Source organism: Ahaetulla prasina, chromosome 7 (assembly GCF_028640845.1).
Source record: "Ahaetulla prasina isolate Xishuangbanna chromosome 7, ASM2864084v1, whole genome shotgun sequence".
Lineage (NCBI taxonomy): Eukaryota > Metazoa > Chordata > Lepidosauria > Squamata > Colubridae > Ahaetulla > Ahaetulla prasina.
The window spans coordinates 17,122,150-17,149,578 of record NC_080545.1 but is presented as its reverse complement, the minus strand read 5'-3'; the positions used below and the strand labels follow the sequence as shown (position 1 = coordinate 17,149,578).

The 27,429-nt window shown below is 41.4% G+C and overlaps 1 protein-coding gene across 2 annotated transcripts; it reads right to left on the bottom strand.

The window, feature by feature from the left end:
- Positions 1-49: 49 nt before the first annotated feature.
- On the bottom strand, positions 50-27,335 carry TTLL12 (tubulin tyrosine ligase like 12). 2 transcript variants are annotated; one of them, XM_058191896.1, is made up of 14 exons: positions 27,050-27,335; positions 20,018-20,190; positions 17,434-17,632; positions 16,057-16,216; positions 15,083-15,216; positions 13,705-13,781; positions 12,247-12,363; positions 11,947-12,141; positions 10,147-10,258; positions 6,227-6,378; positions 6,049-6,130; positions 5,342-5,410; positions 2,813-2,951; positions 50-726 (listed from the first exon to the last, which is right to left on the bottom strand). In XM_058191896.1, exons 1-14 carry the CDS (start codon positions 27,167-27,169, stop codon positions 575-577), a joined length of 1,881 nt encoding a protein of 626 aa, XP_058047879.1. In that variant the 5' UTR covers positions 27,170-27,335; the 3' UTR covers positions 50-574. The 2 variants fall into 2 exon arrangements, with proteins under 2 accessions (XP_058047879.1, XP_058047880.1); XM_058191897.1 differs by lacking the exon at positions 27,050-27,335 and adding an exon at positions 18,633-18,754 and having other exon boundaries at positions 20,018-20,155.
- Positions 27,336-27,429: the final 94 nt, after the last annotated feature.

Below are 27,429 nucleotides of genomic sequence, written 5' to 3'. Positions count from 1 at the left end.
ATCTTTATCTTGAAATTAAAATGTTGGATGTGACATAAAAGTCAAACTATTTATACTTTGCTGATAATTGTTTATTTAAAAAATTGAAATATCACTGGTCATAGGAGCCAGCTGAAGCTTTTGAAATGATTGTTCCACATTATTATTATTATTATTTAAGCAAACCATCTTAAAGGGAGTAGGTGAGAACATAATTCTGTTGGATAAAATAACAGCTTCAATGACGTCAAATGCAGTATATCAAGAAAGTAAAGCAGGCTGAAAAACACTATACAGATATACTTCCACAGAAAAAAAATAAAAATGCTAATTATAGCAAAAAAAATGAAATCGGTTGGCTACTAAATCTCAGTGATCTTTAATATATATAAAAGCATACCTTCTTTGACAAGTTCAGCAGACTGATGCGAATCTGTTCAAAAGCAAACTACTTCTTGCATGTAAATTGCGCATGTATTCCATATGACACAAGGGGCATTTTGCTCTGACAGACGCTATAGGAGAAATATTTGCACAAAGCAGCTCATAGAACTGAAATATACCATTCTTCAATATCAACTTATGCTATGTGGACCTAAACAATAGAAGTCACATGGCAGTTGTTGGGCTCATCCAAAAAGAGAGTACAGAAAACATCGTTGAAGAATGATGGATGGTATTTGCACGCTCTCTCACAATCAGGGTTGAAATTCACCTCTAGAATCTGGGGCTGCATACGTTGCTTCCCTAGAAGACAAAAATACCAGGTGAACTATAAAAAAAAAAAAAGGGAAATGCAAGCAGAAACTGCTAATAGGAAACGGCCCGGTTGCCAGAAGATGAAGGTTTCCTCTGCAATTCACTGAGGAAGAAGGCCCCCAATTGATTTTCCTCCAGGCCCTCCTCTTATCTCAACACTGCAGAAGGAATCAGTGGCGGGTTTCAAATTTTTTTTACTACCAGTTCTGTGGTGTGGCTTGGTGGGCGTATCATGGCTTGATGGGCGTGGCTTGGTGGGCGTGACAGGGGAAGAATACTGCAAAATCCCCATTTCCTCCCAATCAGCTGGGACTTGGGAGGCAGAGAAATAGATGGGGGCGGGACCAGTCAGAATTTTTACTACCGGTTCTCCAAACTACTCAAAATTTCCGCTACCGGTTCTCCAGAACTGGTCAGAACCTGCTGAAATCCACCTCTGGAAGGAATCCTTTCCCCTCCGTTCCACTTTTCCTGGGACAGAAAATGCCTGTCTCTAAATTGCAATAGCTCACAGGTGTCAAACTCGCCGCGTCACGTTGCCGTCATATGAAGTTTCATGACATTTTTCCCATTCGTGGAGCTGGGGTGGGTGTGGCCTGTGCGTGATACATCCAGGTAATTGTGGCCTGCCAGCAGAGCTGGCAACAGAGTTGGACAGTGAGGAGGTTGGGGAGGAACATGGTCCTCCGGGCCGCCAGTTTGGTACCCCTGCAATAGCCCTAATATTTAACACCACAGTGGCTACTTCAGTGATTCATGTTACAGGTAGTCCTCCATTTACAACAGTTCGTTTAGTGACCGTTCAAAGTTACAGCAGTACTGAAAAATGTGACTTATAACCATTTTTCACAGTGATGGCCTTTGCAGCATCCCCATGGTCATGTGATCAAAATTCAAACGCTTGGCAACTGGTTGGTATTGATGACAGTGGCTGTGTCCCAAGGTCACATGATCACCTTTTGTGACTTTCTGACAAGCAAAGTCAATGGAGAAGCCAGATGCATTTAACAAGTGGGTTAAGAACTTATCAACTGGAGTGATTCACTTAACAACTGTGGCAAGCAAGGGGGTAACCCTCACTTAACAAATGTCTCGTTTAAGAACAGCAACTTTGGGCTCAATTGTGGTTGTAAGTCAAGGACTACCTGTATAGGAAGGCTAGTTAAGAAGTAGGAATTTCTCTGGGATCTTAGAAAATAGCTGCTAGAAGTGCTTTAAGCTTGAAATAACAATCCAGGGCTCAAATTTGAAGCACTTCAATGAAAACACTATTTCCGCATGCAATCTTTTACCCATATATTAAACTTTGTCAGGTTAATGAAGTTTTAAACCTGACCAGCTGTTGTAAGGTTGTAAATCAAGATGATGAACTGAGGAGGAGTCAGAAGGGTTATTGCCACTTTAAGAAGCTGTCTATATAAGGGAGGCCGTGAGAGGGCGTCTGTCTCTCCTCATGTATCACTTTCCTCCTTGTGTTCTATCTGCATTGTAGTTCTCTGTGTAGAGTTGAAGAAGATCGATTATTTGCCTGATTATGTGCCTACCACGTGTATGTCTGTATATAGAAGTCTTGTATATAAACCACTGTTTGTAATGACAAAACCTCTGTGTCCTGTACTTTGCTTCTGGGTTGTGTCAAAATATTAGTGACGCTGTGCACACACTGACAAACTTTTAGCTCAGTTTAAAGAAATTCTATTCCAAAAATGTCACACTTTATGAACAAAAGGAAAAAAAGATTGAGAAAAACTGCCTCTTTTAAAATTAATTTCTTAAGCAACGTGATGCCATGTTAAAAGCAACCTTTTGGCGGAGGGGGCAAAAAAACCACAGGCTACTGAATCACATTAAAAAAAAAACCAATCACAAAAGGATTTTGTCTCTGTCCGTCCTTTCCCCCCCTCCCCCCCCAATCTGCTGCAACAATAGTATACCACCTACTAATAACGGGGATAAAACTCCCCTCAGTTGGTTGGGATTCTATTCCAGCTTTATTTTTATATGAGACTTTGATGACTTTCAGAATAGTCCCCAAACCATCTGTGAGTAAAATCAAACAGGCGCTAAGACTCACCGTTACCAGATGATTCCCATTTCAACATCAGGTCAATGGCATAGATCGCTCGTGAAGACGGATAATCACAGATGCCAAGGGGGGCCGGTTTGGCACAAACTGCTCGGAATAACTCAACAAATGCCTTAAAGATGTCTTCCTAAGGACAACAAGAAATGCAGATGTCGATGCATCTGGGCACTTTTTCATTTTTTTAAAATCAAGAGCTGTTAAAACATGACTTGAGAAAGGATAGGTGTCTGTGCATTTGCTTTCGCAAAAGGGCAAGTTACCAACTTGCCTCCAGGAGTTGCAAATGCCCCAACACTGGAAGTTTTTAAGGAGATTGGATAACCATATGGTATAGGATTTCCTGCCTGAGCAGGGGACTGGACTAGAAGACCTCCAAGGTCCCTTCCAACTCTGTTATTCTATTCTATTCTAACATCCTTGAGATGAACTTCTCCTACAAGATTTCCAGAGAGCTCCAACCAGCAAGACTTCTGCCCATTCAAAGTGGGGATTAGGAGAGATGAAACCCAAAACTTCTGCTAATGCTGAAGTAGAGGGTATTTGAAGCAAGAAACAGCCTATCCTATGGGTTTTTTTTTAATATGTGCACCATTAACCTCCTCTTCTCCCCCACTCCCTCCCCAATTTATTAATAAAACTGTTAGATTAAAAAGATAGTTTTCTTTAAAACAGCACAGACTCTGTAGGGTAGCAATAATATCTCCACTTGGGAAGCCATCAAATAAATGAGATCCTGTAAATATGGCGTAAAACGTAATGTGTATTATCACTCCAACTATACAAACCAAAAAAGGGATCTATTCTGGGCAATATAGGTGGTCCTTGTTTAATTGTCCATTCGTTCAACAACTATTCAAACTTATGATGATGCTGAATAAGTACTGTATTTTTCAGACTGTAAGACACACCAGAGTACAAGACGCGCCTTAGTTTTTGGGGAGGAAAATAAGAAAAAAGCTGATTGGGGGTAGATCGGCCTCCCGGAATACTCCCAATCAGCTGTTCCCAGTGGTGAACTTTAGCAACAGGTTTGTTGGTTGTGAGCTCTGCGCCTTAGTTTTTTTTCAGCCTCTGAAACCTCCATTTGAAAGGCTTTTTTTCAGTCTCTGAAACCTCCATTTGAGAAGCTTTTTTTCAGCCTCTGAAACCTCCGTTTGAGAGGCTTTTTTTCGGCCTCTGAAACCTCTGTTTCAGAGGCTGGGCAGGGCTACATTCAGACTATAAGACGCACCCAGATTTTCACCCTCTTTTGGGGGGGGGGAAAGGTGCGTCTTATACTCAGAAAAATATGGTAGTACCCATAGCCCTTGACTTATGACCGTTCATTTAGCAACCCTTTGAAGTTCTGACTTGCGCTTGTGAGCACCACAGGGTCCCATAGTCACACAATCACGATTCAGGCGCTTGGCAACCGGCATGTATTTGAGACAGCTGCAGCATCACAGGATCACATAAACACCTTCCAGCTGACTTTTGACAATTGATTTTTTTTTTGAAGACTATGTTTTTCTTTTTGCAGTTTTAAGGTATTTTTTATTTTATTTTTTTTATTTTTATTTTTCAAATTTATATACCGCCCTATCTCCCTAAGGACTCAGGGTGGTTCACAGGCAGTTAAAATACATATAAATACAGATTAAAAAACAATTAAAACAATTAATTATTCTATTGCCCCAAATTTAAAATAGTATAAATAATAAAAACCCCTTAAAACCCATAACTTTAAAATCTAATCCAGTCCCGCGCAGATAAATAAGTGTGTTTTAAGCTCGCGACGAAAGGTTCGGAGGTCCGGAAGTTGGCGAAGTCCTGGAGGGAGTTCGTTCCAGAGGGTGGGAGCCCCCACAGAGAAGGCCCTTCCCCTGGGTGTCGCCAGACGGCACGGCCTAGCTGACGGCACCCTGAGGAGTCCCTCTCTGTGAGAGCGCACGGGTCGGTGAGAGGTATTTGGTAGCAGTAGGCGGTCCCGTAAGTAGCCCGGCCCTATGCCATGGAGCGCTTTAAAGATTGTCACCAGCATCTTGAAGCGCACCCGGAAGGCCACAGGTAGCCAGTGCAGTCTGCGCAGGATAGGTGTAACACGGGAGCCACGAGGGGCTCCCTCTATCACCCGCGCAGCTGCATTCTGAACTAACTGGAGCCTCCGGATGCCCCTCAAGGGGAGCCCCATGTAGAGAGCATTGGTCTTATTTTTTAGACTTTTTTCTAATTTTGTAGCCTTGGGATCCTTCTTTCTTTAAATTATAAATAATTTAAAATATAACATTTGATATTAATTTTTAAAAAGATATTTTCAATACTGTGCATCATTTGGGTCCCTTCTTTTAAAATTAGACTTTTGCTCCCTCTCTTGTGGTTAAAGTTGAAATAATAATTAAAAGTTAATTTTTGCTTATTTTTTAATTACTTTTAAAATTCTTAATTGTTAATTTTTTAAAATTCCAATTAGATTTTAAGTGATTTATAACAGCAAATGGAAGCAAGATGAGGAAAAAAAATAAATCAAGAGTAACTTACTTCAACAGTTTTCCAAGAATATTCTGAGTACTGCTTCTCAAAAAGTGGAATAAATTCATTATAATGGATCTGCAAATCAAAAACGATTTGATTATATATTTTCTCCCTTGCTTTTATTTTAACTTTCTGAGGTAGAATTTCTTCTTTCCCCACTGGTTGTTTTATAAAAATCTGAAAGACCTTCAAAGTACAGCTAGCGTTTCAAGGAATGACTCTCATGGATGATTTTGAAATACTTACCCAATTATAAATTTTGTCGGATTATCCAAAGATTAAGGAAAAGAAATTCAGCTTGGTTAATCAGCCTTTTTTTCATCATAGTATTTGGCTGCCTCATTACAGACTAACTGCATTTTGCCTCAAACAAGTTTTTCTTGGAACATACTTATTTAGCATATTCATTCAAACATCAATCCATATTGTTGTGTTATGAGAAACAATACAAACTACAACTCCTGGAATGATATTTTTTAAAGCTTTGGTAGGTATTTTACACATTTGTATCTTCTAAGAAACAAGGGCAGCACTATGGATATTTCTGGACAATCATTTAAAGTTAGATGTGCTTATCTTCCAAAGGGTTACCCACAAGCAGTCCTGACTGATCCAGTCCTACGGCCTCAACCTTCAACCTAACATGCATCCTGATATACTAACGTTATCACAGTTTGAAGGCAACTTCTCATTTTCCTTTATCATTTACTTACTTGCTTTAAAGATATCTCAGGGTCATAATTCATAACAGTAAAATGCTTCTCATAATCGTCTAAATCATCAAGTGAAAATGGCCTTAAAGAGGGGAAAAAACCAGACAGGGACACAAAGTTAGTTTATGAAATTCAGAAATCCCACAAGCTTAATACCACTGTAGAAGATGATGATTACCTATTTGAGAACCGGAGCCAAAACACATCGTAAACATACAGTTTGAGTGGGTTAACTGATCTCAGCAGCACGATATATCGAACATCAAATTTAACCAGTCCCACATCTTCAAGATGAAACAAAACCGGATTTTCAATATATTTAGACACTACCTAAAAGAGCAGAAATTGTTTCAAAAAGATAGAAATAAATTTTGCTTAGAACACAGGCAATCTTGGGCATGCAAGGTAGCTTATAATTCTGAACCAACTCTTCAAAACAAGGTAGCGACTACAGATTCTAAAGAAATTTAAAACCTGCCATTTTGAAAGATGAGAAACTTGAAACTCTTTAAATAGGTAAGCTGTGTCAACTTCCCAGAATAATAAAAAACCCAGTAGAATTTAGGAACATAAAGAGAAAAAATGAATGGCATCTACATAATACTGGTAGTCCTTGACTTACAACCATTCATTTAGTGACTGTTCACACTTATGTCCATTGCAGCATCCCCTTGGCCACATAATCAAACATTTATTCAGGATGGTTGCAGGGTTCTAGGGTCAGAAGGTCCCCTTTTGCGACCTTCTGACAAGCAAAATCAAGGGGGAAGCCAGATTCAATTAACAACCCTGTTACTAACTTACCAACTGCAGTGATTCACTTAACAATTGTGGCACGAAAGGTTGTAAAATGGGGGACAAAACTCATTTAACAACTGTCTTGCTTAGCAACAGACATTTTGGGTTCAATTTTGGTCATAAGTCATATGTACTAAAACTCTTTCCTGTAATCTTTACCTGGGTAAAGTGAAGCACCTTAGGGCAAAACATTTTCAACCAAGGTACCTCAGATGGGCCAAGTTACAAAATGCACCCAACATCTGGTACCCATGACTTCTGTGTGGAATTTTGCAAATTTTACAAAATGTATTATGACATAAGCATTATCAGTTTATGACATAATACAAAATGTCACAATAGATCTCCCCCCCCCCTTTTTTTTTGAAAAAAATATATGAAAAAACAATTGCTATCAATCTGTTTTCCATTGAGGACCTGTATACTGCATAAGTCAAAGAGGGCTGTGAAAGTATCTACAGACCCCTCACATCCTGGACTAACTGGAGCCTCCGAGTGCACTTCAGGGGTAGCCCCATGTAGAGAGCATTGCAATAATCTAGACGAGAAGTGACGAGAGCATGAGTCATTGTGCATAAGGCATCCCGGTCAAGAAAGGGGCGCAACTGGCGAACCAGGCTCTCCTGGTAAAAGGCTCTCCTGGAGACGGCCGCCAACTGATCTTCAAACGACAGCCGTCCATCCAGGAGAACGCCCAAGTTGCGCACCCTTTCTGTTGGGGCCAATGACTGGCCCCCAACAGTCAGCCGCGGTTGCAGCCGACTGTACCGGGGTGCCGGCATCCACAGCCACTCTGTCTTGGATGGATTGAGTCTGAGTCTGTTTCTCCCCATCCAGACCCGTACGGCTTCCAGGCACCGGGACAGCACTTCGACAGCTTCGTTGGGGTGGCCTGGGGTGGAAAAGTACAGCTGAGTATCATCAGCATACAGCTGGTAACTCACCCCAAAGCCACTGATGACCTCGCACAACGGCTTCATATAGATGTTGAACAGGAGAGGCAAGAGAATCGACCCCTGAGGCACCCCACAAGTAAGGCGCCTCGCGGTCGATCTCTGCCCTCCTGTCAACACCGTCTGCGACCGGTCAGAGAGATAGGAGGAGAGCCACCGATAAACGGTGCCTCCCACTCCCAGACTCTCCAACCGGTGCAGCAGGATACCATGGTCGATGGTATCGAAAGCCGCTGAGAGATCTAATAGGACCAGGGCAGAGGAACAACCCCTATCCCTGGCCCTCCAGAGGTCATCCACCAACGCGACCAAAGCTGTCTCCGTGCTATATCCGGATCGGAAGCCGGACTGGAACGGGTCTAGATAGACAGCTTCATCCAGGTACTGGGGAAGCTGCCATGCCACCACACTCTCTACAACCTTCGCCACAAAGCGAAGGTTGGAGACTGGACAATAATTACCCAAAATAGCTGGGTCCAGGGAAAGCTTCTTGAGGAGGGGCCTCACCACCGCCTCTTTCAAGGCAGTGGGAAAGACCCCTTCCAACAAAGAAGCATTTATAATTCCCCGGAGCCAGCCTCATGTCACCTCCTGAGTGGCCAGCACCAGCCAGGAGGGACACGGGTCCAGTAAACATGTAGTGGCATGTAACCTCCCCAGTAACCTATCCACGTCCTCGAGAGCCACAGAATCAAACTCATCCCACACAATATCAACAAGACGCGTCTCAGTCATCTCACCTGGATCATCGCAATTTTGGTCCAGACTATCCCGAAGCTGAGCGATTTTATCGTATAGATAACCACTAAACTCCTCGGCACGTCCCTGCAAGGGGTCATCCCGCCCCCCCTGATGTAGGAGGGAGCGGGTCACCCGAAACAGGGCGGCCGGGCGGTTATCTGCCGACGCAATGAGGGTGGAAACGTAATAATGCTTCGCCACCCTCAGTGCCACTAGGTAGGTTTTCGAAAAAGACCTAACTAGTGTCCGATCAGCCTTGGAACGGCTGGACCTCCATGTACTCTCTAGGCATCTTCTCCGGCGTTTCATCTCTCTCAGCTCCTCAGAAAACCAAGGAGCCAATTGAGATCTGCGCCGGGTCAGAGGCCGCAAAGGCAAGACACGGTCCAAAGCCCCAGCCGCGGCCTGTTCCCAGGCCGCAACTAGTTCTTCAGTCGTGCCGTGGGCCAGATCCTCAGGAAACGGCCCAAGCTCCGTCAGGAACCTCTCGGGGTCCATCAGGCGCCTGGGACGGAACCAACACATTGGTTCCGTCTCCCTGCGGTTGTTGTATCTTGTCCGCTCTCACCGCAGCCGGGGCCTTCTTATCTGCTCCCGAACACGGAGGAATGTATGCCTCCCGGCCCCAGTTCTGTCTCCATGCCCAGACAAGCTGCAGAGGAGGGGGCACCTCCCGGTCCCAGCCCTGGCTCCATGCCCAAGCAGGCTGCAGAGGAGGGAGCATCCCCCGGCCCCAGCCCTGGCTCCATGCCCAGGCAAACGGAGCAGCTAGACCCCTCCCCCTCCTCCACAGCAGGTGAGCCTGAGGAAAGTTTACTTCCAACAACAGCTGATTGGAGTGACCCTCGCATCAGAAGATTGGATAGGCGGAGGCAACAGAAGGAAGGGAGGGGCAGGCCTTAATGAGTGCTGAGTCATGGAGCCACACCCCATGGCCTATATAAAGGATCTGCTTTCTGGCAGTCTCTGAGTCAGGCAAAGTCGAACTTATCTTGCTGAAGTCACTTACTGGTCTCCTGCCTGCTCTGAGGACTTTGCTAGGACTTTGGGCAGAGCTGCAGAGGCAAGCCTGATTCGGATTTCCCTGACCCAGCCGTCAGCGGAGGAATGGGACACGACAGCGATGGTGAGCGGCGATCTGAACTTATCCTCAACTTATGACCACAACTGAGTCCAAAACTTCTGTTGAAGCAAGGCAGTAGTTAAGGGAGGTGTGCCCTATTTTACAATCTTTTTTGCCACACTTGTTAAGCAAATCCAACTTCCCCATTGTCTTTGCTTGTTGCCAGGAAGGTTACAAATTAGGATCACATGACCCTGGGATGCTGCAACTGTCATAAATACATGCCAGTTGCCAAGTGCTTGAATTTTAATCACGTGACCATGGAGATGTTGCAACTGTTGTAAGCGTGAAAAACGATAAGTGACTTTTTCAGTGCCATTGTAACTTCAAATAGCCTCTAACCAAATGGTTGTAAGCCGAGGACTTCAGTAATTTACCAGCCCCAAAAGGAAGGAGTGAAGGAAAAAGAAAGCTTGATTTGCTTCAGATTTTTCCAATAAAAGAGCAACCATTTTTTTTTTGCAAAACGTTTTTTGTTCTGACCTTAGGGATGCTTTCTCTCTGTCTGATGATGTTGTTAAGGTTCTTGGTGATGTGAGTGTCCAGACTTCTAGCCAGATTCCATGGTTTGCAGATCCAATGATTGTCTTTTCCTCTAGATTAGAATCCACAAATGAAAGGGCATTGTGTTTAAGTTTGAAGGTAAGCGTCTTTTCAGCGTCAGATCAACTTTTTATCATGGTGTCACAAGTTTAATGTTTGTTTTATTTAATTCCAATCCTTTGATTAAGAAACCCAAATTATTTCTGACTTCCGGTTGCAACCTCGGCAAGAACAGCTGGAAAATAGCGGGCTCTGCTGAACCCTGCGAAAATCCAGCTGGTAACCGCTGTGGGGGAGACCCTTCAGGGTCACAGCCGTCTTGTAGGGATGGTGAAGGAAGGAGAGGCGCTTTGCTGACCACAAGGAATCCGCAAATTCCTCGTTAAGTCCAAAGCAGTTCTTCCTGAACAGCAGCAGACACTGCCACTATTGCCGGCAGTCATGAAGCTGGGACAATTGGGAACCAAGATTGTGCAGGAGCGGTGTATGGACAGAACATTGAAATTGGGTGAGATATTTACCAACTTTTACTTTAATGACTTGCAATAACAAAAAAAGAAACCCAAATTATTCCTGTAGATATACATGTGGAAAATCAGCATGGCAAATGGATTTAGGTGTTGGATCACGGCTGGGGAGACAGGATCAAATTGAACCTCAGCCATGGGATTTCACAAGGTGACTTTGAATTAGTCACTCTCTAGGTCCAATCTACCATATTGGAATGGGGAAAGCTCTTTTGAGCTCCTGAATAAAAGACACAGTATAAATCTAAATACGTACTTATAAATGCATACATACAAATCTAAATAAATGCACTAGTTACCAGTGAGCTAGTAATCATCATAATTATAAGGTAAAGTGTCTATAACAGAAACATCTCTTTGCTATTTGAATGCTTTCACATGAACTGGAATCCTACTCATGTGGAAGCTTCAAGCTGTTTATGCCAACTCATTATTCTGCTTTGCCCATGAACTCCCATCAATTTATAGTAATATCAGCATACCTGACCTAAAGGGAGAGGCCCACTCTTGCTAGTCACATGTTCAACTGAAGATATGTGAAGAGAGCTATTGTCTAATACAAACTAACAGAGCCTTAGTCAATAAGAAATTTGAGTTCAAGTAAGTTTTGTGATGGATTTGTTTTCTCTGTAGGCAACAATTAGGTTGATGTGTGTGTGTATGTAGGTAGGCAGGCAAGCAGGCAGGGAGACAGGGAGGTAGATAAAATATATATTTAGTGGTGAGATCCTGCTGGTTTAACAACCAGCAGGTGATTGTGTATTTCCTTCTGCGTAGGCATGCAGCCTTGACAAAACTAAACTTCCATGTTACTTCTGGGGACTAATACAGGTGTGGCAATCCGCTCTGTTGCGCGAATCAGCTGTGAGGATAAAGGTAAGTAAAGCGTGCAGGGGCAGGCCCACCTGATCGTCGGAGAAAATCGGTTCACTCCAGCTAATCGTCAGAGCTATTAGTATGCCCGAATTGGTCCGAACTGGCTGAATCCCACCCATCTATATCTAATTTTCTGTCCCTTTCTCTCCATGTTATAAACTAGAAAACTTCAGAGGCATCACACAGAATGAGGCATTATTCTGCTTCCCATCTCTAGGAAAAATGAATACTCCTGGAGGTGTCATAAAGACCCCTTTTATTTCTCTCCATCTGGCATCTGCAAAGTAAGAATGAACACTAACATTAGGGAAGATGAAAATGCATAGCTGCCCTGTACCTGTTTTCACGCTGCTGAAAGAAACTGATGAACTGTGGCAGTTCTGTACAAAGATTAAAAGTATGAGGTAGCCATTTTGGCCCTTCTGAATCCCCAACTCTTCTTGAAATGGAGGCCAGGCAGTCCTTCACGGTGAGAAGATTTTCACACGGAAACTGATTCACCATCACATGAGGTTTTTCTTCACTTAGTTTTCTGAAAGAGCAGGAAAGCATTTAGCACAGGGGACGCCTAAGTCAAATATATAGATACTGAATAGGTTAAAAATAATTGTTACTTGCAGGGAAATAGCTGTGTAACCTGTAATCTTTGAAGTGGGAGAAGATGTAGAGAATATCAGCTTCTTGTTCCAAGTCCGTAAACTCAAAACGGGGGTGACTCAGGTTTTGACGCACCTGCTGGAGATCGGTGTAAACTCTAACAGAAAGATTGGGGAAGTGAACATAGATTATGCAATTCAGAAATTGTAACACACCTGACGCTCCTGAGAAATATTTCTATTCTACTGTGGAGAGTAATTTGTACGTCAACCCTTCTGAGTTGCTATCTAAACCATGTAATATTAAGCAGTTGGGCAGACATATGGGAAATTTCCCCTCCCCCCCCAATAATTTATTTCAGGCAATTCAAGTTAATAAGCAGTTCAAAATCGGCTTGAAAACTGGAAGACAATACAAGTCATCAAAGAGTCATGTAAGAGTATCACCTCTCGTGTTAGCATTTTATTTTTCACATTTTTGAACTGCTCATCTCCCTCAAACAGGGATTCTGGGAAGTACCGTGTTTCCCTGAAAGTAAGACGCTGTCTTATATTTTTTTGAACCCCGAAATAAGCGCTTGGCCTTATTTTCGGGTGCATGGAGCAAGACAGGCCTCCTCTTGCTTTTCTTACCTGATTTCCAGCTCTGTCTCCCTAACCCTAACCAGAGGAAATGGCGGGGACCATCTGCGCATGCATTTAAATATTTTCGAGGAGGGCTTATTTGGGGGGGGGGGCTTATTTTAGCACATGCACTCAAAAGCCCGATTGGGCTTATTAGCAGGAGATGTCTTGTTTTGAGGGAAACAGGGTATGTACAATAAAATGTTAAAATATAAAACAGTATCTATAAAAGCTAAAAATTATAAGGAGACAAGGGTGATGAAAGACTATTAAAATTAGTGAAAGGGCAAAGGGAAGACATTCAGGGCTAAAGGAAAGCTGCTGAGAGATCAAGAAGAGCAAGAATTGATGCACCACCTCTATTCCGCTCTTGCCAGAGTTCATCCAAGAGTGTGACCAATACTGAAAAGGATCCAGATAATCTATTTCCCTCCAAGATTCTCTGAAGTTGCAATGCAACTGCCTTCTCAAACACCTTTCCTAAAAAGGGGAGGTGGGAGACTGGACAAAATTGTTTAGAATGGTAGGGTTCAGTGACAGCTTCTTGAGGACTGGACACACCAAAGCCTTTTTCTTTTGATTACTTTCACAGTAATATATTTTCTATTTATTTCCATCATCTTTTCTTTGTGTATTCCTATACAAATTCATTGTTGCAAAAAGTTTAAGAGTAACACTCTTCACTTCTGCTTCTCTGTATCTTGTTGAAATTGCCCATTCCGTACGAAAAAGGATTAATTAGAATCTACATCTTAGATCACCAAATTAGACAAAATGGAATCTATCATTCTTTGAAAAAGCTCTTTGAAATGTTTAAACATAACCACGGCGGTTAGATGCTTATCTAGAAGGCAAAAACATTTGGAAATACATACTGGAAGATTTTGTTCTTTTCATAAATGGGACGCTTTATTGAAGTAGGCAGTTTTTCTTTGTTTTCAGTTAGTATAGCCTAAAATGCAAACAAATATAGAACCCCATCAGTTTTAATTTCACGTTACCCATTGCAAGCAATCACTTCTGAACTTCAACATGAACGAACTGTTCACTTTGTAGCCTACTGGGCAAAAAAGGGTGATGTGGTCAGGAAAGGAGCTGGCTACAATTAAAGCTACCCAACAAATAACCAAAGAATATGGGCTTTTGAGTAAAAAAACATTGTCTATGGAGTCCACACTACATTTACCATGCTTGTTAAGAACTATTTTCAGTATCCAACACCACACCATCCTGAACAGGACTTATATCCAGGGAAATGGGTCTATCTCCTCAACTAGGTAATTTATGAAGATGTTGAAGGTGATTGGACCCAATACTGAACTTGGAGATATCCTGCTGCATTCTTCCCTCCATGTAGATTAAGGTTTATATGCAGAGTGTGGTTAGGGTTAGGGTTAGGGTTAACAAACTCATGCTGTTGTTTAGTATTCACTTTGTTCATTTCGAGGTGTTCACAAATATGTAACTGGTGTTATAATTATTAAGAGTCCTGTAGAGAGTTTATTTTGATCTTTTTGCCCCAGTTTGATTGCTGTTGCTATGAGGAGAAAATTCACAAATGTATCCTAGTGGCTGCAAGGGAGAATTATACCCTCAAGCTTCCCTGACTCTCCTTCTTCTTCTTCTCCTTCCTTCCTTCCTTCCTTCCCTCCCTCCCTCCCTCCCTCGTATCACTACTGCTCTTGCATTGCCAGGTTCCCTCAGGTCTTCACTGTCCCTAGAAAGGACATTTCATTATTTCCTCAGAACAATGTTCCTTGGTTTGGGAATCACAGTAATCAAATGAGCTCTAGTAAGCCAGCTCATTAAAGCAGCTGTATCTTTCGCTCCTAGATTTTTGTGGAAGTCTGAAAAAAGACACAATTCCTTTAAAGTGATGCTGGTATTAAATATACAGTTGAATTATTTTTTAAATCATCCACAATGCTATTCAATATGATGTTTATGAATATGTATGTTTGTGTGTGTGTTTGTGTATGCGTGCGAGCACACCCACACCCACTGTGCCTTCAAGTCAGTGTTGATTCCTGATAACTGCCTGGGCTAGTCTCTGCAGTTTTCTTTGACTAGATTTTCAGCAATAGCTTGAAATATCTCCTTTTTTTGTTAATTAAAAGAATGGAATGTCTGAAACCACAAAAAAATGTCTGTATCTTACCTCCAGATGAAAAGTCACTAGAATGAAGCTCTGGTAAGTCTATAGGTAAATTAGATGAATTATTGACTATCTTTTCTTATTAAAAAAAATTATACCCGATAGTGATCATCTGAGGGTTCAGTGATAAAACAGCTGATATTGAGCAGTTCACTGGATCTCCATGGCAGCAGCCGACATTTTCTAATTAAACCATCAGTTTCCCCATAGGCGTAATCCCGGGTTACTTCTTCTGCAAAGAAAAGAATGGAAAGAATTCAAAACTCTGCAGTGAACATAGAAGTAGACAAAAGAGCAGAGTTCTGGGATTCTCCTCAAAACCTGGCTGATAGAATAAGGCACCTATTTGAGGTTGCATAAGACTGAATATCAAAATTTGTTGTAAATTCCAGAACTGAACTGAACACAAAATCCTTTGCTGCCAAAATGCATTCCTGCTGATACATTCTGCATTTCAACAATGTAATTTTGGGGATGGAGGTGAAGGAGAAGGCGATATGTTGCTATTGCCTCCTTTTGAACAATTAAGACTTAAAATCACCCCCAAATCTACCAGCAGAGCAAAATCTTATCACCTTTAACTTGGTTTAGTGGGGGATATTCTTTTCAGAGAAAGGAGTTAGCCACCTTCTGGAAGTAGGTAAACTGAGATCTTCTAGAGCAGAGCTGTCAACTCGCGGCCCACAGGCCAGATGCGTCATGTGCTGACCACGCCTGGTTTAGTGAAGTGGGAAAAAGGTTGCAATATGTCACGTGACGCTGCTGTGACACCGCAAGTTTGACACCTCTATTCTACAGTATGTTTGGGATTTGATGCCAGGATTTTTTTGAGTTTTGTGTATTTTTAAGGAAGTATATGGGGCTGGATTGGGACTATAAACACATGCATACAAATATGGTCTCCACTTTCCTTCCAATAGAGATTTCAATGACAAAAGCAGTGCTTTGAAGGAAGGCCATAAAATGCACCCCCTATCCAGTTTTCAAAGAATCAATATTGAATTGACAAGCCGTTGATATACTGAACATTTATCCTATTTCAAAAGCAGAATGGGAACCCAGATATACTTACCACCATTCTCAAGGTCTCTTAAGGGCCAGAGAATAGTAAAAGCAATTTGTTGTGGCATGTAAAACAAAGGTGCTGTTGCAAAAGTGGGCTCGTCTGAATGCTGGATACGGGATCCAAATTCATCCATAATGTACCAAACTGGGACTTTCTCCTCAGCTGTCTGTTTAAAAAAAAAAAAAAAAAAAGCAAGGATGCATCAATAAGAAGTTACTTTAATATACCATGGCAACACAATGTACTTCTATTACATTTCATTTTTTTAAATATTTCCTTTCCTAATCATCTCAATGATTTTTAAAATTACAACCAAATCTCAAGATAAATGTGATTTCTGATCACTTCATGAACATATAGCACTAGCACTTAGACTTCTATTCCACTTCACAGTGCTTTGCAGCCCTCTCTAAGTGATTTACAGAGTCAGCATATTACCCCCAACAATCTGGGTCCTCATTTTATTCACCTCGGAAGGATGGAAGGTGAGCCAACCTTGAGCCTGGTGAGATTCGATCTGTCGAATTTCAGGCAGCTGGCAGTCAGCAGAAATGGCCTGTAGAACTACATTCTAATCACTGCACCACCACGGCTCAATATACTTGTACTTTTCTTGGCAAGAATATGGGGGAAAAAATGTTACTGCCTTTTTTAGAATGTTTTGGCTTTCCAATATAGCTTTGAAATCCCTTGAAGGTTTCCCATTCACACTAATCACTCTGACCTTATTTAGTTTTCAAGTTCAGACAGGTTGCCCAAGTCTACCTGCTGAGATTGCTCTTTGTATCCTTGTAAACAGGACCTCCAGCTGAACAGTGGAGGCACTGTGTTGCTAAAGTTCTCTTCCTACCTGGATGATTGATTTCAGAAAGAAATTCTGGGTGACCCTTTGGCATTTAATGCTATGAAATCCCAGTTTTCTGATTTACTTTTCTTGTTATTTAACATTACACAAATATATCCAGTGAAAGTCACACAGGTAATTAGAATCATAGACTCATAGGGCTGGCAACTAGAGCACACTGCTGGATCAGATTTCAGATACCCAACACACTTCCTCCTATCTCTTGAAAAATATTTAACACCTGCCTCTGAAGGAAGCTGTTTTGTTAGATTTGTATTCTTTAAATTGGGTTGGAAAGCTACTACTATTCAGTACTGATTAGGCTGTCTGGTAATCATGGGGATCAAATCCAATTCTATTGGAGGACAGTAGGTTGGGAAAGGCAGCCCTAAAATCCTGAAGCTGAAAGTTCATGTTCTGCAGATACCTCTTCTTACGAGATGATATGTCCCTGTTCAGCATGCTTTCATAAGATAATTGACTTAAAACACCAAAGCTAGAAATCTTTAGCAGCTTCACTCCCTCTCTTATGACCATACCCCACATGAAAGCTGATAGGTCTGGTTGTATTTCCACATTTCTTCTAACACTTGATTGACGACTGCCTCATCTGGAACCTCTCCATGGAAGTCTATTCCCATCAAGTTGGCCATTCTGTGAAGCAGGCCAGGAACCTGCATCAGCTGTTGGCGGGCATGTTCCACACGGTACGTCCAGGCATGATCAATAAGAAAAATGCTTGGAAGACAAAGATAAGTTAAACATAAAGCTCACAGAACATAAACTTCTGCAGCGATATAAGTCTAAAAGCAAAGCAAAAGATGATGAAGCTTATTTTTATTCTTTTTCCACTTCAGACTACAAGTAGTCCTTGACTTACGATCACGATTGAGCCCAACATTTCTATTGCTAAGTGAGACAGTTGTTAAGTGAGTTTTGCCTCATTTGATGATTATTCTTGCCACAGTTGTTAAGTAAATCACTGCAGTGGTTAAATTAGTAACATGGTTGTTAAGAGAAGCTGGTTTCTCCACTGACTTAGCTTGTCAGAAGGTTGCAAAAGGGGATCACATGAGCCTGGGACACTGCAACCATCATAAATATGAACCAGGTGTATCTGAACTTTGATCATGTGAACATGGGGATGCTGAAACAGTTGTAAGTGTGAAAAACAGTCATAAGTCACAGTTTTCAGTGCCGTTGTAATTTCGAACGGTCACTCCGTAAAATGTAGTAAGCCAAAGACTATCTGTATTCCCCACATACCTTATATATAATTTTATTGAAGTTAAATGCAAATGAAGCAAGACAATAGGGAAATGGGGGAGGGAAAAAAAGAGGGGGGGAAGTGTGAGGTAAGGGAAAAAAGAAGAAAAAAAACCCATTAATTTGCAACTGTCTTCAGTGCAGTAGAATAAAAATACAGCCTTTTTACTTTCACATATTTAGTATATGCTAGCCATTTCTATAATAACAAATTTATCTAATCAGTAAATCCCCAAATCAGATTTTCAATTTATTCCTATTTTGAGCACAAAGTCTAAAAGCGCTTCCCAATAGAAGCAGTTTCAAGTAGGGAAGTATTTCCTATTTTTGACTTTTTATGAAATAAGGTTGCTTCCCTCTGCACAACGCTGCAAGAATATGGTTCTTTCTCTCCGTTTCCACTGGAAAATTTACCATAGCAGATGTAAACTTTCCAAACTCCCCAAGCCTCATCTTTTTTTATTCTACATACCATAAATTATGTCCTGTTGCTTCCGTGCATTTGGCTTTCAACCACCAATAGTCAAAAGGACTCCTAGCCCACAAAACTCAGCCCTTCAGATGCTGCCCTCCTTCAAATTCTTTCTCTGAAAACTTTTGACATAACATCCATTTTGTTACTAAAACTACATACCCGTAACTGAAATGACACTTTCCCTGCTGATCCATGCTTCGTTTTTGTTTAAAAATATGAATAATAGCAATAGCACTGAGATTTATATACCGCTTTACAGTGCTTTACACCCCACTCTAAGTGGTTTACAGAGTCAGCCTATTGCCCCCAACAATTTGGGTCCTCATTTTACCCACCTCGGAAGGATGGAAGGCTGAGTCAACCTTGAGCCTGGTGAGATTCGAACTGCCAAATTGCAGGCAGCCGGTGATCAGCAGAAGTAGCCTGCATGACTTCACTATAACCACTGTGCCACTATGGCTCATTACTAATGATCATTATCCTTTTTTATATATAATCCATAATTACCTTTTTATGTATTTATTTACTTTTATTGATATTTAAAATAATTACTAGTGCACCTAAAATTCAGAGGACCTTATTGCAGGTTACAAAAAAACAACAACCACCCCAAAATAAAATTAAAGCCAAGTAAATAAATAACTAACAAAATGCAGTAAGAACAAATATACTATATCAGCACCAATTTGGTCTCTCCAAGAAGAGTATTGGGATCATTTGGTGCAATGACAGAGAAGATCCTGTCCCACACCCCACACATCCTGGATCTCTCACAACTGTGGAAAACTGAGACACCTACCTAATTTCCCAAACTTAACAGTGGGGGGAAATGCTCTTTTAAGAATCAATAACTGGCATTAAACCATTAAAAGCCTTGAGCATCAAGTGTTAAAAACTTCTGAAGTTTAACTTCAAGCAAAATATTCTGTTACAAGTCACATTTGAAAACACATCTGCAAAATGATGGGACAGCTGAAAGCACTCAGCTTGTACATGATGCTCCCAGCATTCATGTTGCTAAAAGTTTGCAGCAAAATGGAAATTTGTGTGTGATATTCAAAGGGGGAATCACGAAGACATACCTCCTGAGATGATGTTATGCGGGGGGTGGGGGGGGGGTCAAAACTCATGGCGTCACGGTGTTCTCAAGTGACGTATCGGGAGTTTTTCCCCCTTCACTAAACCAAATGTGGCCAGTGTGGGAAGCATCCGGCCCACAGGCCAGGAGTTTGACAGTCCTGATGTTAAGGATGTGAATTAGAACTGGCTTGCCCCTGGCCCTCTCCTTCCCCCATTTAACTGGGAAACTAACTAGAATTCCAATCCTGCAGATACTTTATAAGCATGACAAAATTTAAAAGTATTTTCAAGCAATAACTCACCTATCACAATTTGATACCTGAAGGCCATTTTCATTTGTGATTATCACTTTGTAGCAAAGTTCATTGCCAGGATTGGATTTCCTTTTCAGTTCCTCCTCTGTTTCTTCATTACCTCTTGGTTCATCTGCTTCCTCCACCTGCATTATCCCAAAATATTCACCAGCATCGAAGACCTAGAATCATAACCAAAGATATTGACAACTGAAGAGGAAACAGTACAAATCAATATGGTTAAATATCCTTTTAAAGCATTAGAGCAGGTAGGAACACCAACCAAACTTGGCTAATCTCAGAAAAGCTAAGCAATATCTGACCTAGCTAGCACTTGAGGGGGATATTCATTAGGAAATACCAGGTTGTAGAATACAAGTGGATATCAAAATATCTTCTTACAAGATGACAATGGCAAACCACCTCTGCCTTGCTGTTAAGGAGCTAGGTGGCATATGTTTTTTAAAAAAGTAATAACAACAATAATAGAAACTAGGCTGTTGGTTTGAGCTTCAAGCTTGGCAATCTGGCTGCAAATGTTTCGTCACCATTCGAGGAGACATCGTCAGTGTGTTTTGAATTGTGCTCGTCTGCCAGAACACTGGTCTTTAAATACCTTTTTATGAGATGCAAATTATTTATTATTATTTATGTATTTATTTATATTTCTAGACTGCCCTTCTCCCGAAGGACTCAGGGCAGTTTACAGCCATATAAAAAACAATATTACAAACATTAAAATAATTTAAAATGAAATATTTAAATTTAGGCTAACTCCAGTTAAAACCCATTTAAAATTCCCAATTAAAACTATCAGGCCAGTCCTGCGCGATGAAACAGCCATATTTTCAGCTCGCGTCGAAAAGTCCGGAGATCAGGGAGTTGGCGAATACCAGGTGGTAATTCGTTCCAGAGGGTTGGATCCCCCACAGAGAAGGCCCTCCCCCTGGGGGTCGCCAGTCGACATTGTCTAGCCGACGGCACCCCAAGGAGGCCCACTCTGTGGGAGCACACTGGTCACTGGGAGGTCGTCGGTCGCAGTAGGCGGTCCCGTAAATAACCAGGTCAATATTCATTAATCTGAATATTGTTTGTTCGGATATTTCTGAGTCATAAAAATTAAGTTTTATTTTGTTGGATAGGGTCCAATGTTCAAATCTGTCAAGATCCATCTGGATCTTAAGCCTATCTTCTGGAGTATTGGCTATTCCAGTTTAGTGTCATCTGCAAATCTGATGAGTTCCACTTTTATTCCCACATCTAGATCGTTTATGAAGACGCAGAAGAATACTGGGCCTAAAAGGGAACCACAGGATACCCCACTGCTTCTTTCCTTCCATGTAAATGTAGTTCCATTGAGGACTATACGCCGAGTGCAATTTGTCAGCCAGTTACAAATCCATCTGGTGGTGGTGTTGTCTACCTTTTTTTTTTATTTTTGAAAAAAGCATCTAAGACACTTGCATGACTGCAGAAATAAAAGTGGTAATGATTGAACTTTGGTTCAATCTATGACTCACTATGAGTATCTAATTGCTCCACTTCCCACAAAATCAATGAGACAATATAGATTTTGGATAGAAAAATAGCTCAGTCTCACAAAAGCATTCCATGAAGTTATGGCAATATCAAGTTTCAGCTCAGTGAAAATCTTTGTTAAAAGATTTAACTGTTTGGCCATGGCTTCCAGGGTGTTTTTAAATGCCTGTTTTGCTTTCTTTATTCTACTCTTCCTCCCACCCAATCCAGCACAGCCAGAATTACAGGTAATTCTCAACTTATGACCACAATTCAGCCCAAAATTTCTATTGCTAAGCAAGACAATTTAGTGAGTTTTGCCCCATTTTATGACCTCTCTTATCACTGTTGTTAAGTGAATCACTGCAGTTGTTCAGTTGGTAACACAGTTATTAATTGAATCTGGCTGCCCCATTGATTTTGCTTATTAGAACATCGTAGAAGTTCACATGACTCTGGGACATTATAACTGACATAAATACATGCCAGTTTCCAAGCATCTGAATTTTGATCATGTGACCATGGAGATGTTGCAATGATCATGTGAATAAGTCATAAGTCACTTTTTTATAGTATCATTATAACTTCAGTTGGCCACTAAAGGAATGGTTGTAAGTCAAGGACTTCCTGTACTTTAAAATACCACAACAGCATTTGCCTGGGATTCATTAAAGCAGCTACATCTTTTTCTAGGGGATCAGAGCTGGGGAAGTTTCTGCTGTAGCTGTTCAGTCTTGGAAAGAGACATGGTTGTTTTACTGAGTCTAAGTTTGTACTCTGAATTGAATTCACTGCTCTACCTAGTCCTCTTGTGGGCAACTGTGGCACAATAAAGAAATCGTACTTTAGTTCTGCCTTAAATTTGGTCGATTAGAGAAATTATTAGTGCTAACAGAAACATCCTTGGCATCGGTGAGTTACACTGGACAGGCAGTGGTCTGTACAAATCATTTATTTATTTATTTAATCATATTTGTATACCGCCCTATCTCCCAAGGGACTCCCAAGGGAAATCAGACAATTTCATGGTTTATTTTTCTGGAAATGATATCATCAGCCAAAAAGGAGTTGCGTTCTGCATAAGCAAATAAGTAGCTAAATGTGTTGAGAATCACAGAATATACAGCGATCACATACTTATCCATATTCAAAGCAAGCCATTGAACATCACCATACTACAAATCTACGCTACCCACTGTAGACTCGAATGATTATGAAATTAAAACTTGTTTACAGTGACCTTCAATTTGCTCTCAAGCAAATATCAAAAAAGGATCTTGATATATTATGGGTGAGTTCAGTGCAAAGGTAGGCCAAGGAGAATTTGCAAGAATAGTAGGCAAGTTTGGGCTTGGTGAATGGAATGAAGTTAGCAATTGTCTATTGCAATTTTGCCAGGAAAAACATCTCAGCATAATGAATACATGGCTTATGTAACACAAGCAAATTTTATGCACATGGACAGCACCAAATACACAACATTGAAACCAGACAGACTTCATTTTATGCCAACAATGCTGGAAAGATTCAGTTGCATCCATTAAGGCACTTCCTGGTTCTGACTGTAGCTTGGACCATCAGCTATTCATGGCTAAACTGATGCTTAAACTGTGCAAGGTGAAAAAAGGAAATATCTCCCCAAAATTCAATGTGAACAACATCTAATCTATGTGTGCCATAGAACTTAAGAACAGGCTTGAGCTACTGAATTTAGAAGGGAAAGACCCAAACAAACAGTGGTGAGAGATCCAAGGTAAGAAACATCATGGAAATTGCTGGAAAGTATGTGTCATACTAAAAACCAAGCAGAATAAACAAGTGGCTATCTGATGACGCCATCAAAATAGTTGATAAGCGAAAGGTGACCGAAGCCAAAGGTAGTAAGGATAAAGTTAAAAAGCTGAATGCAATTTTCCAATGTGAAGCCAAGAAAGACAAAAATAGGCAATGGGAAGAACAGCGTCAACATCTGGAAGAAGCTAATAGGAAGAGACATAGCACTAAGGTCATGACATCCAGCTTTTCAGCCCGGCAATAATCTGTTACAAACCACAATGGGAATGGATTAAGTGACCAGCAGAAGTTGAAGAAATGGTGAGAAGAATATACGAAAGGACTCTATAGCAGATTGGCTTATCATCAAGATGATGATGATGACAGCCCAAGTAATAAAGAACCAAACATCTTAAAAGAAGAAGTATACTAGGGCATGGAGAAATTGCTGAACTAACTGGAAAGCCCCGGGTATTGATGGAATATCTGTGGAATTACTAAGACCAGTGCCAGGTAACAACATCATCACCCTATGCCAAGATGCATGCATTACATGTCAATGGCCTCGGGACTGGAAAAGATTTGTTTTTATCCCATTAGTAAAGAAAGGCAATGACAAAGAGTGCTCCAACTATTGTACAATTGCATTGATTTCTCATGCAAGCAAGATTCTGTTAAAGCAGAGGCTACGGAATGTCCTTCATCAAGAGTCAGCCGATGTACAAGCTGGCTTTAGATAAGGGCATGATACTTGAGATCGCATTGCCAATATTAGATGGATTATGGAAAAAGCTTGCGAATACCAAAAAAATCTTTATATGTGCTTTATCAATTACAGTAAAACTTTTGACTGTGTAGAACACAATGAGCTATGGGCAGCTTTGCATGATCTTGGTGTCCCAACTCACCTCATCATGTCACTGTTCACTGATCAGGAAGCAATAATGACACAGACTGGTTCAGAATCAGTAAGGGAGTTAGGCAGGGATGTATTTTATCACCTTTTTTGTTCAATCTATATGCTGAAGTGGTCATGTGGAAATTAGATCTGGAACTGCCTGGTGTTAGAGTGAAGATTGGGGGAACAACCATAAGTAATTAGAGGTATACAGATGATATAACACTACTGGCTGAAAATAAGAAAGACCTGGAAAAAACAATCTGGAAAATCAAGGACGAAGGTGAAAAAGTAGGACTGTGTCTTAACAAGAGGAAAACAAAGGTAATGAAAAGAGCTGCAGATGGACATGAAACATTTAAAATCAACAAAGAAGAAATTGAATTAGTTCAAGAATTTAACTTCCTTGGATCCAAAATTGTTCACGATGGCAGTTCTACTCCTAAAATCAAATGCAGCAAAACCTTAGGCTGCTCTGCAATGGTTAACATGAGTAAGATCTGGAAAAGCAAAGATATTGATTTAAATATAAAAAGCAGGCAAGTTAGAGCAACAGTCTTCCCTATAATGATGTATGGTTGAAGAGTTGGACACTACAAATGTCTGATTGAAGAACTGATGCCTTTGAACTGTGAAGTTGGGGTAAATTATTGTGTATGCCAAGGACAGCCAGAGTAACTAACAGAGGAGTGTTAGGGGGCGTGCATAGGCGCACCAGCGTGCCTACTGTCCCTTTCCTACTGTTCCCAATTATATGTAATTATTCTAAGTGTTTATGGCTATAAATGGCCAATTTATATCCTTTTTTTTTGTGCCAAAAATTTTCATGTGTCCATGTCTGTGTGTACTCTGTTACTTGTTTTTTTTTTGTATTTGTTGACAAATAAAATAAATAATAAATAAATAAATCGTTATAAAAAAACAGACACATCACACGAAGCTTAATCCATAAGATAATGTCGGATTTTACTTTGGCAATGTCATGCCTGCAAATTCATTGGAGAAGGCAAACGGTGCTAGAAATGGTTAGTGGACAAAGAAGAAAAGGCAAGAAAAAGAACTCGCTGGCTTGATAATATCAAATCTGATACAAAGTTGAACATACAATTGGAAAAAAAGCTGTGGGTCAATCGCCAAGGAAAGCTAAACCAGGGGTCTCCAACCTTGGTCCCTTTAAGACTTGTGGCCTTCAACTTGCCTATAAAGTCACCAAGAGTCAGATACCATTAATAGAATAGAAATAGGAACAGAATGTAGAACAGAACAGAGAATAGAATAGAATAGAATAGAATAGAATAGAATAGAATAGAATAGAATAGAATAGAATAGAATAGAATAGAATAGAATAGAATAGAATTTTTATTGGCCAAGTGTGATTGGGCACACAAGGAATTTGTCTTGGTGCATATGCTCTCAGTGTACATAAATGTAAATGTTGTACCTTGATGAACGTATCTTTTCTTTTATGTACACTGAGAGCATATGCACCAAGACAAATTCCTTGTGTGTCCAATCACACTTGGCCAATAAAAAATTCTATTCTAAAAGAAAAGATATGTTCATCAAGAATCATAAGTCTGTCCAATGATTATTTGTTCCCTTAAGATTATCATCTTAATGATAGTCATAGGGAACAAATAAGCAATCAGGAAACAATAATAGGGCCGGGATAGCTCAGGCTGTTAAGAAGCCTGTTATTAGAACACAGTAGCCTGCAATTACTGCAGGTTCGAGCCCGGCCCAAGGTTGACTCAGCCTTCCATCCTTTATAAGGTAGGTAAAATGAGGACCCAGATTGTTGGGGGGGCAATAAGTTGACTTTGTAAAAAAATATACAAATAGAATGAGACTATTGCCTTATACATTGTAAGCCGCCCTGAGTCTTTGGAGAAGGGCGGGATATAAATGTAAACAAAATAAATAAATAAATAAAAATCAATATCTAATATAAATCGCAAGGATACAAGCAACAAAGTTACATTACATGCAGTCATCAGTGGGAAGAAATGGGTGATGGGAACCGTGACAAGACTAATAGTAATGCAGCCGTAGTGAATAGAAAGGGAATTATTTGTTTAGCTATTAAATGGTTTAAAAACAACCACCACCACCACTGTACACAAAACGGATCTGATTTTTTTTTGTTTTTAAATCTCCGAGTCATCCTTTTTTTTCCTTGAGCCGACCTGTTGCCCGAGCAACTAACTATCCACCCATATCCACCTGAGCTAAGCAGCCTCAGCCAGTAAGTAGCCAGAAGGGCAGGATTTCCTTCATCCGTTGCGCCGCAAAGGTCGGAGACATTGTGTTAAAAAAAGAAAAAGAGTCCAAACAAAAACACTTGGGATTCTCCCACTCCGGGGACTTTTTTTTTTCTTTTCGTTCTTTTTATGAGAGTCGCCAAGGAAAGCTAAACCAGGCGCCTCCAACCTTGGTCCCTTTAAGACTTGTGGACTTCAACTCCCAGAGTCCCTCAGCCAGCAAAGCTGGCTGAGGAACTCTGGGAGTTGAAGTCCACAAGTCTTAAAGGGACCAAGGTTGGAGATCCCCTGAGGTAAACCTCCCCACGACTCAAATCCCCTGAGGAGAAAAAGAAGGGGAAGCGGAGCCAACGTTATGAAGGAGGCGAAAAGGGCAGCTTCCTCCCCACCCCACCCCTCCAACTTCCAGAGCGATGGCAGCGAAAAGACCCCTTTTCCCCCCCTCTTCCCGCCGGATTCCCCTCCTTGGCCCCGTCGGAGACCCCATATATACCCAGCGCGCCTTTCCTCGGAGGGCCTCCCGAGATTTTTTCAGGGCCCCCGAAGGTTCGTTCGCCTCCCCGGGGGAAGCGTTCCTCGGGCGGCACCCACCTCGTTTTCCAGCTTTCGCCACAGGCTGGGCCAGTAGCGCTGAGGCACCGCGGAGGCGCTGAGCGCGGGCCCGTGCAGAGCCACGAAGGCCACATAGGCGTCGTTCTCGCCCGCCGCCATGCCGGCCTCTTCGCCTGCTGCTTTCTCCTCAGTCCCTGGCGGCGGCCCAGGCGGGAGGGCGGAGCCTTAAAGGAGAAGCCCGGGCTTGCCGTGGAGGCGGTGTGGTTGTGGATTTCACTGGGAGCCTCTCGCAGCAGCCCTTTTTCGGGGACCTGCGACGCCTCCGCACTCCTGTCTGTCCCCGATGCAATAACAGAATAAGGGAGTTGGAAGGGACCTTGTAGGTCATCTAGTCCAGGAATCTCCAACCTTGGCAAGTT

Bases quoted from the DNA above. Each gene is read 5' to 3' on its own strand.
- TTLL12 (XM_058191896.1), bottom strand. From the start codon at position 27,169: ATGGCGGCGGGCGAGAACGACGCCTATGTGGCCTTCGTGGCTCTGCAC. The intron at 15,217-16,056 runs GTAAGTATATCT...TTTTCTTTGCAG, and splicing joins AAGAGACCTTGAGAATGGTG to AAGAAGTAACCCGGGATTAC. The intron at 12,364-13,704 runs GTATGTATTTCC...TCTTTCTGTTAG, and splicing joins GAAAAGAACAAAATCTTCCA to AGTTTACACCGATCTCCAGC.